This window comes from Buceros rhinoceros, unplaced genomic scaffold (assembly GCF_000710305.1).
Source record: "Buceros rhinoceros silvestris isolate BGI_N320 unplaced genomic scaffold, ASM71030v1 scaffold10386, whole genome shotgun sequence".
In the NCBI taxonomy this organism is placed as follows: Eukaryota; Metazoa; Chordata; class Aves; order Bucerotiformes; family Bucerotidae; genus Buceros; species Buceros rhinoceros.
In genome coordinates this window covers 6268-16534 of record NW_010416920.1, presented here as the reverse complement: position 1 = coordinate 16534, position 10267 = coordinate 6268, and the positions used below count along the sequence as shown (strand labels likewise).

At 37.1% G+C, this 10267-nt stretch overlaps 1 protein-coding gene across 1 annotated transcript; it reads left to right on the top strand.

Annotated features, from left to right (window-relative positions):
- Window positions 1-2634: 2634 nt before the first annotated feature.
- On the top strand, window positions 2635-10029 carry LOC104495067 (palmitoyltransferase ZDHHC17-like; the record flags this gene model as incomplete). The annotated part of the gene is made up of 3 exons (XM_010137988.1): window positions 2635-2757; window positions 8383-8460; window positions 9885-10029. Coding segments are annotated over 3 exons (346 nt in total), but the record flags the coding sequence as incomplete, so codon positions are not given.
- Between the last annotated feature and the right edge of the window lie 238 nt (window positions 10030-10267).

Here is a 10267-nt window from a genome sequence, read left to right as displayed (position 1 = left end):
TAACCACCATAATTCATGGGAATGAGACTTCGAAAGATAAAAAAAAGATCATTTTTCTACTAATTGCATTTCCAGTTAAAACAGCTTTGATTAGAGTTACAACGATAGCAAGATGAGGGAGTGAGCTCCTGGCTTACCTACTGTTTGTTGGCATGGTGATATGCTCACTGAAGAGAGATTCCTTCCTAATGTCGTAGCCAAATTTTATGTTAATCTTACAGCAAATCTGTCAGTGTCTATTTCCAAGAGTTGATGTGCTTGCAGACAAAAGATTAAAAAATTGATTACGTGTATAAAACACAAAGGGCTTTTAGGATGCTATTTTTGAAAGTATTACATTCAGAATATCTTTAACCTACAATAACAAAAAATGTTACAGGTTACTGAAATGGCTTGAACTGTGATGGTGAAATGAACTTGCACAATGGTATTTTTGCCTTCGAAGAACTAGTCCCGTTTCTTTCAGTGCAAGGCAAGCTCAATACTATGCTTTCATTACACTCCATATTGATATTTGTTAGGTTAATACATCAGTCTCTTGGGGGGATTTGAATTTTTTCCTCCATTCCCCTTTCTTGAAGGGCATAGAGCCCTTTATAACAACACGATAAGCATGATTATGCTGAGTATCTGAAATAGATGACTTTCTCATTTTGTAATGTAACAGTTTGTCATGAACCTTTGGATAAGACAAGGTGAAGTCAGCTGCAGCAAATTGGTGGAAGACGGCTGTAGGTTGTGTGTGAGAGAATGCTGCATTTTTAGGACAGAGCTCAAGAAATCACGGCTGCATCAGATTCAGTATTTATTTAATTTTGGAGAGCCTGCTGCTTCCAGGAAGAGGATCAAATTGTTGTAAATTCCTAAGCTTTTTTGCCAGGCTTGTTTTGTCTGTTTTGTAATTGGTTATGATAGAATTCAAGATACCAAAATAAATAGCTAAGACCAGGCAAACTGATGGTGACTTGAATAAAAAATTGCTATGTTCTTCATTCTAAGTTTAACTTTTGGAAAGTGTTTTGTTTTCCTGCGAAGGCTTTTCTGATGTTTTGAAGAACTCGATGATCTGTTTTGTGACCATGTGGTAGAAAGTATCTGTGACTCGCAGTTTGCTTTCCAGTACGGAGGAGGGGAAGTCTATGATGCTAGGTCCAGTGAAGGAATCCATTCCTACTACTCTTTGTTTCTGAACGCATATAGTCTTTGCCCAGGGCCTCACAGCAGTGTATGGGTAAATTCTAGAGTGTGATATTTGTCAATATCTTGGAGCATAATTGGAGCATCCTATCAGGGCTTCTACAGGGATATTGGTGACAGTATTGTGCCTCAAAAGGCTGCAGACTTGCATGCTTGCCATAGCTCTCCTTCATTTTCGTATCTCTTGAGCAAAGTTCTTTAGAAAGCAGCATCACATTTTCTGTAAGACTAGAGATTTACTTTAAATGAAATAAAACCCCCTCAAAACCTTGAAGAACAAACATGCACGCTTGCCTACCCCCGCAAAGACTGTGACAATGCTGCTTGGTTATAGCTATCTTGGTAACATGGTCTTAACAAAAACTTGACAAGGTATCAGAGATTCCTTTCAAGGAGTTTCTTTTGTGTTCTGTAGTTAACTTGATAAGACACTCATCTGAATCGTTTGTTTGGTGTACTATAACTGACCAGTGGTAATGTTGTGGTTTAACCCTTGTAGGCAGCTGAGCCCCTCACGGCTGCTCGCTCACTCACCTCCAGAAGGAAGGGGAAATGTATCAGAAGGGTAAAAGTGAGAACTTGTGGGTTGAGATAAAGACAGTTTAATAGAGAAAACAAAAGCTTCATGTGCAAGCAAAGCAAAACAAGGAAATCATTCACTACTTCCCAGTGGTAAGCAGATGTTCAGCCATCTCCAGGACGGCGAGACTCCATTGCACCCAACAGTTACCCGGTGTTGTGGTTGCACCTCAACTGGCAATTAAGTACTTCACAGCTGCTCACTAACCCCCATAGTGGGATGGGGGAGAGAATTGGTAAAAAAAAAAAAAAAAAATTAAAAAAAGTAGAACGTGTGGGTTGAGATAAAGACAGTTTAATAGAACAGAAAAGGAAGGGAAAATAATACTAATAAGAGAATATATGAAGCAAGTGACGTGCAGTAGGTTTGCTCACCACCTGCTGACTGATGCCCAGGCAATCCCTGAGTGGCTGCAGTGTCCCCTGGCCAACTCCCCTCAGCATATATACTGGGTGTGACATTATATGGTATGGAATATCCCTTTGGCTTGCTTGGGCCCATTTTCCTGTCTTCAAGAGATGGAAAGGAAAGAGAAGAAAGCTGGGAGAAACAAATGCAGTGGAGTCCCTGGGAAGAGAAAAGTTTTATTTATGCTTGGTATATTACTGATAGATATTTTGTCTCGCTCTGCTATATAGTTTACTGTGGAGGCTAGTTTTCTGTAAAGTCTTCGATTGATTAACATAACTTCTGCCAGTGGAAGCCTCTTGTTGTAAGAAATCTGTAGTGAATCAAAGTCAAATTTCTCCTTAATTTCTCTTCTTGAAGTTTTTGCATTCTGACTGCAAGTACGGTGTTTGCCACGTGCATTTTTATCTAAGGTAACAGCTTTGAAAAATCTTGTTTTCTTTTTCAAGGTATGGAATATATGAACGATGTAGAGAGTTGGTGGAAGCAGGTTATGATGTACGGCAACCAGACAAAGAAAACGTAACGCTTCTCCACTGGGCTGCAATCAACAACAGGATAGATCTGGTGAAGTATGTATTACCCTTTAAATTAAATATAAACTAATCGTGTCTTTTTTTTAAGGTGTTATATGTTCTTAAGTCTCTTAAAATCTCAGTTTGAAACCTCAGTCTTGAAAATCTCAGTCTTGAAATTTGAGAAAGGGAGAAGTTAGAAGACCTAATTTGCATTTTTGGCAGCAATGTTTCGCTGACACAATTAACAGAAATAAAACCTGGTGTATGTCCTGAAGTCAAGCTCAGATACTTCTTAGATGAGGAAGTGGAACAGCTATTCAGCTTCTTTATACTATGATATAGTTGTTGAAATACCTTTTCTTTTTTTTCCTGAGGAGGGTAAGTTTGATGCTAGATAGTAGTGAATGGTTTTGAATGAGCAAGATTAATATGATGCAAGGGGCAATTCCTACTTCATTCAGCATTTCACGAAGTTCTAACTTATTCGCATTTTAAAAACACAGTTGTTACAAAAGGTAACATTGCAGCACCTCTCCTTGTAAGTAATAACAAAATTTTTAATAGTGGAAGCTGTGGAATGTGTGGGTTTTTTTTGCTTTTCAGTTTGTAAAATCTGGAGCGTGATATTTGAGACTGTGTTTTAAAACCTTTTATTGTCTTTCAGAACATGGAGCTTATATCCTGAAGGGACAATTCTTGCTGTTTTACAAATTATAAATGTGTACAGAGCATGGTTTTTTTAAACTATAAGTAAGAAAACAATTAAGTATGTGCAATTAAATCTAAATGCACAAAATATTGTATACAGCAGGTTTCTAGAATATTTGTCATAAACTGCACGTGTTCGATCAGTCCGCTTTTCAAAATATTGTTCTAATGAATGTGCGTACTTACAAAACCAAATGCAAAACATCTTCACTTAAGAACCTTCATTCTCCCCGTCTATGTCCATCACCAACACCTTCATCAGACCAGATCTTGAGTTTCTAGAAGGTCTCGAGTTCATGTTTCTCATCTTGTTTTTAAAGGACTTCCTGTGTCCTGATGCAATTCTCTTAAAAGAAGGTTAAATAGATAAAGATTTAGATCTGATGAGAAGGACCTTGAGGTCCTAGTGGACAGGAAGCTGACTCTGAACCAGCAATGCAACCTTGCAACGATAAAGGTCAGTGGTATACTGCACCGCGTTAAGAAAAATATTGCCAGCATGCTGAGAGGGGTGATCCCTCCTTTCTACTCAACTGTTGAAGCTGGACAGCTGTGAAATAATCCGGTGTTTCTACATGCAGTAGGTAGCACAACAGGTTTTATGTCTTTATTGTGGGTAGAAGCTTATGATGGGAACAATAATTCTGCATTTGGTATCTTCCTTTCATTAGAAGCCAGGTAACCGATTTCAGGCAAGCTGAAAGAGAGCCTCTTTCAAAAGTGATGCAGAACCCTGGTTTATCTAAATAACCTTTTTTGTGAGGGTGCGTTTTAGACCCTACTGTTTTCTTCCTTTGCATTCCATTTTCCTTCTGAGTTGTCCTGGGTCTTTATGGTGAGCATCTTACAATTTGCTGTGAAGTAACAGAAATGCATAAAATTTTTCAGATAGATCCTTTTCTTTAAGAAAAAAAGCTAGAAGCAGTTGCTACTTGTTGAGCTCACTTTCTTATCTATCTTGAATTCCTAATGAATTTTGTGCAGTGAATTGTTCATTTTATTTGAGCTGTTGGAAAACATGTTTGTATTACAGATGAGCCATTTCATTTGATATACCTTTATAAGGTTTGAAAAGTGAATGGCGTTGGGACAACTACCATTGTTTAAAATCATGAGTTAGTATTTGAAAAAATAGGCCTATAGTGTGGATAATGTTTCTGTATTAACTAATGTATAGTTTCTGTATAATCTTCTCAGAGCAGCAGATCTACCTGTGTGATACATGCTGTAGTTCACTGGCATTTTATGCATTCTACAGCCTTTTCTTAAAAAAAAAACAAAACAAAAAAACCCAAACAAGCAAGAAAATAACCTGGCCCCAAAATACTTGTTTGGGGACCTTCTGTCATTAAGAGAGTAAAATCTGACCAAATTTAAAATTCCCCATTAGTCCTCTTTTGAAATGAAATTTGTGAAAGAAATACTTTAGCATGTGAGTCTTTTGGGGTGTATTTTACCTTTGCCCCCTCCCCCCCAAGTGTGTTGCTAACAATTTCCTGCTGTAGTAATTATGCTGGACATTGAGGTGGTTCAAAATCAAAATGTCAGATTCAGACAGATGAGAGATTGTGCTTAAATCTCTATCAGAATTTCCAGTTAGGTCTTTATTTTATGTTAGGGAGGTCTCTCCACCTACATTTGTGTGCTGGAAACTTGTTCTGAGAATTTTAATTCAACATAACTTTAATTGTACCAGTCATATATCTTTTTCTTTCAAGTTATTTTAGTACTAGCCTCAACTATTGAATGTTCTTAAATGTGATGTGACTAATTCTTCTTTTCCTCAACAATGTGTCAAAGCTGTTGTCCCTTCTTGATGCATGTCTTACCACTGTAACATACTACATTGCATTTTCTTCCTGCTGTTTACTAGAGTGCGTGGGACTACTAATGTGTTTAACTGTACCTAAAATTCATTCCTCCTGATGAAGTTCTTATGCTCTAAGTTACTCTGGTTTTAGGAGGTCTTGCTTTATTTGAGTTTATATAACCAAACATACTGTGTTCTCTCACTCTCTTTTGTGAGACATTGGTTTATTCTGCTTCCTTAGATTAAATTATTCTGTGTTTTTCTTGAAAGATCATATCACCTCTTTCCCCAAGTCTCCACTATTTGTGCCCATTGTGTGCAATTGAGAAATAAAATGAATACTTTGGCTAGTAAGCTTGGTAACACAGAGATAAAATCTAAGTGGTCTGCTCTCATGATACCACAACTCAGTGCCTTGCTTACTAGGTTTTGGCTGTAGAAGGTCTTTCCAGTGAAGTAGCTTACTGGATTTTGTCTGTGGACTGTGCAGGCTTAGAATTAGATTTCTCTTATTTTTAGTATTTCCTCATCCTGTCTGTTGTGAGACTTGAGATTCAGCATAGAAAACACTTCCTTTTATAAGGAAAACCTTTTCTTATTTCTGTAAGATCACGGGTGTCAGACATCCACAATGTAATTCTTTTTTTTTTTTTTCATCATGACACTTCTCTATTGGTCTCTCTTCAACTCAGTTTTGTAATAAAGCAAAAAATGGCCTTATATCTCTACAGTTACCCACTGTCTGCGTTTCTCCATTCCTGGTGTCAAACTTTCTCTAGACAGGATTTCTCTTCTACATTTCTTCCTTCTAAAACCAGTGATTGCGTTCACTTTGATTCCACAAGCACTGACTGCAAGCTGGGCAGTTTTCAATTGCCTGACAAAGACTTGGTAATCTTGATGTGGAGATCAGTAGAAGTATTCTCTTCCTACGGCGATCTCTTACCAGGTCTGCTTGCTTTGCATTTGAGTGCATTGCTCAAGTAGGACTTGCACACCTGGAATCTTCTAGCCTGGAAGCTTAGACGGTAGAATCACCCAGGTCCTCTTTTCTCCAGGGACAAAATTTCTTCTGCAAGATCTACCTAGATGAGGAGATTAAGTTCTGAGTCTGGTTTTGCAGAAAAATGCCACCATTTATGTGTACTGAAACTGAAATGCAGTGATAAATCTCAATTTAGTCTAAGAACACCCTTAAGAAAACATAAAATGTTATTTCAGTGTGCCATCTGGCAGGAGATTGCTGCCTTGTCTTTTCCCAGTTGTCAAACTACAAGTTCTTCGTTCTAAATAAAACGTACTAACCAGTAAGCAGTGCTGCTGCTCGGTAGAATCTGAACATATTCTGTATTTCTGTGGGGGCCAGTGTTTGAATGAAGACAATCTGTTTAACGTTCACCTCCGCATGAGTGGCTGTCACATCAGTGAGATGGATCCAAGATTTAACTGTGAATTTCTGTGCTGTCTTTTATCTAGAAGAGATTTCCTTGGGAACTCCTTCCCAAGGGGGACTAAATAGTTTCTTAGTGTCTTATTCAAAGTTATTCTTTGGTAGCTGATACTGTACTTCACAATAAGAAAATTATGCTCTCCTTTACCTTATATATGCCTTGTCTTTTCATCTATGTGGGACGAAGATGTTCAGACAAAATATTTGGTTGCTCTAATTGAGAAATCCAAAAGGTGGACTTCAACAGAGAGATGTGCCAATTTTGTTTCTCTGGTGTTGGAGACCAGTAGAGTGGACTGTCCTGCATTTATCAGGGCAGACCTTGTTTGTCATACATACGCGAGTTTGCATGACTTTGGCAAGTTTGCTGAAGTCCCTCATTGTGTCTGATGGTTCTAAAGCAACTGTATAAAAGAGCTTCTCCTTTAGATGTTTTATAGTGAACATGGATTGCATTTTTCATTTTTTGTTCCTTGAAGTAACTTTTGGGCTGGTTTTGAAGTTTCACTCCCTGAATCAATAAGCACTAAAGAAAAAGAAGGTGTTTACTTAGAGCAATGTTTTCCAAACTGTTCTGTTTGTTGTCCTTCTTTTTGCCATGTCTTGAAACACTTAGAGGAAACTGAGATGCCAGAAACTCAGTGTTGAGGATTTGAAGGACAGTTTGCATGGGCAGGAAAGCAGCATTAATACATACCAGACAAGTATTTTGAAAGAAAACTCTGCAGGTGCAGATACCTCAAATGCACCAGCACTTAGGAATCTATAGCTAAATAGTGCTTTTTGAAGGTTTTTTAGCAATAACTTTTTTTATATTGGCTTATACGGTAGTGAATAAAGAACTGGAGGTCTTGGGGAAGGCCTGGTTTTTTAAAAACATTAATTTTTTTTCTCAGATGTGCATTTTCTTTCACAAAGGAAAAGTAATATTACCAATTTAGTGTCATGGGCCAGTTTAGTGCCCATGTAAAACAGCAAGGAAAACAGTTCACAGAAACAGTACAAATGACTATGAATATGAATTGCTGCAGTTAAATATGGATAAGTAGGTTTGATCCTACAGGTAGCTCATCTTTTTATAAATGTTCTTGAGGGAAAAAAAATTTCTAACCCATCATTTAAAAGTATTTTTAAATACTCAGATGATTTTGTCCTTTGATTAATAACAATTGACAAGTATGGAAATATCTTAGTACTTGGCTAAACATGTAACTTAAGCGTGAGCTCTTGGAACAACGACTTCAGCAGGGCCATTCCAGTGATGATACATGCTGCAAGCCAAGTTTTATGTGTTTTTGCCATTTAGCCAAAATTCTCTAAATATTCTAGTCTTCTAGAAGCATATTCTTCTACCAGTAATTCAGAATTCTTTTTAATGCAGCAATCCGTAAATATATTAGAAGAATCCATTTTATTAAATGCACAGTTTGTACCACTGTATATAGCAATTATTCTGTTTTACCTTAGAACAAAATGAGGAAGTAGCAGCATGTTTAAAACATGGTAGGAAGCACCCCTACTCTCTCAACCCACATGAAAAAGGCAAAAAATTGAATGTCTATGGATAACCTCTAAAAAGGAAGGCTATATGAAAGCAAGGAATGGTTCTGGTCTGTAACTGCCTGTTTTGCATATCATCACACATGCTTACTGTGTGTCCTTTATTGCTTGTCTTGGTTAAATATAATGTTTACTATTTCTGTTATTCCAGGTACTATATATCAAAAGGCGCTATCGTTGATCAGCTTGGAGGAGATTTAAATTCTACCCCACTTCACTGGGCAACAAGGTGCGGAAAAGTTCTCTGGAATTTTCTTTGCCTGTGGTTTTGCTTAACCTGGAATTTGCTACTGATTGATTTATGAAATATCTGCATTTTATGGTAATACTTTGTACAGTAATTCGGTCATTGATAACATGGGCACACTGTGAATGTGGAACGTTTGAGCTACAGGAACTTTCAGCATATAGTTCAGGCTTTTTTGTCTAATCTCTAATATAGAGGAAGATGATTGCTATTTTTTGTCTTATTTTTCTAATGTAGAGGAAGGTGATTGCTATAACAGGAAAAGGAGTAAAGTAAAATTAGAGTCCATAGTCACATTGGTTTATGCTTCCTTCGGAGATACTATTTTTCTGTCTTCTTAAGATCAACAACACTTGTGCAGATGGGGCTTGGGATGATTTTGTGTGACATTGTCCTTGCAGTGTTCTATTAAGTGTGTTGGTTGTTTTTACAACGCACTTAAAATAAGATTTATCATGTAGCGGATGGTCTGAGAATGATGAATGGCTGGGAAAATTGAGGACAGCCTTTGAGTAGTAGCTGCTCCTTCAAACAGCCGCTTAGAAATAGGCAGGAAAGGAACACTGTCCATATTAATATTTTTAACTGTAGACTGCAAAAGGAGACTGAAAATTAGCTTTGAGAACATTTTATGTATCAAAATAATTCATTTACTAATGATGAGGACTTACAAGTTAGCCTCCATTAAAGATTTTTAGCTTGTGTATTTCTTCTTGTTGCAGATCGCACTCTTTAGTTCTGTGTCAATAGCACAAAAGCATGATTAAATTTCCTGGTGTTCATAGCTGTAATCTGTTGTTCTGTGAAGATTGTCCAAAGCTGCTTCTGACTGATGGAAAAGGTCTTTTTCCTCATGTCAGAAACTGTGTACTGACAGTTAGGCACAGTGTCTACAAGAAGACTATGCCTAAGCTTAAGCTTTTAATGTAGTGTGGAGGAAGTGTAGGCCTTCAGTTTTCCTTTTTTTCCTTCCTATTTTTATTTCACTACTGTTTTTAATAGTAGAAAGATAAACCATATGCCCCACAAGAAGTGAGAGTATGCAGCTATTATGGCATCTCTTCAAATAGCAGGTTTCATATGTGGGGTGAAAGAAGTCACAGTAGACTAGATTTCTCAATAACTTGGGAGGTTTTATTAACTGGCTTTTTGCTATTTAACATGCTTAAGTGAATTGCATGCAATGAGTGCAATGGCTGCATAGAATTTGCTCATATGAATGAATTTGCTTACTCATCTGAAGAATCAGATTGTGACAATTGTTTTCCAAGTATGAGTCAAAGTGTGGAAGCTCCATTAGTGGAATTAACTGCTAAACATATTTGTTTTATTAAAATATTCAAATTTTAATGTTTTTTCAGTACATAATTATTTAGTTGTCTTTTTGTTTGTTCTGTTACATTTAGACAGGGTCATTTATCCATGGTTGTACAGCTGATGAAATACGGAGCAGATCCGTCGCTAATTGATGGAGAAGGATGTAGCTGTATTCATTTGGCTGCCCAGTTTGGACATACTTCAATTGTTGCTTACCTGATAGCAAAGGGACAGGTAAATTTTAATGCTCTATTTAAATAGATTCTGCTGAAAATTAGAGTACAATCCTATACCTGTCATTTAGAAAATGCAAAATATTTGCCTGACTAAACATAAAAGTAATTCAATGTCTTTTATTGTTGACTGCAGTATTGACATGCCATCTGATAATTTCCTCTAACAGTGCTCTAAGTACTTTGGCTTTAATTCATGCCTGTTTAGTGTAGTATACAGAGATTCTACCAGTTATTCT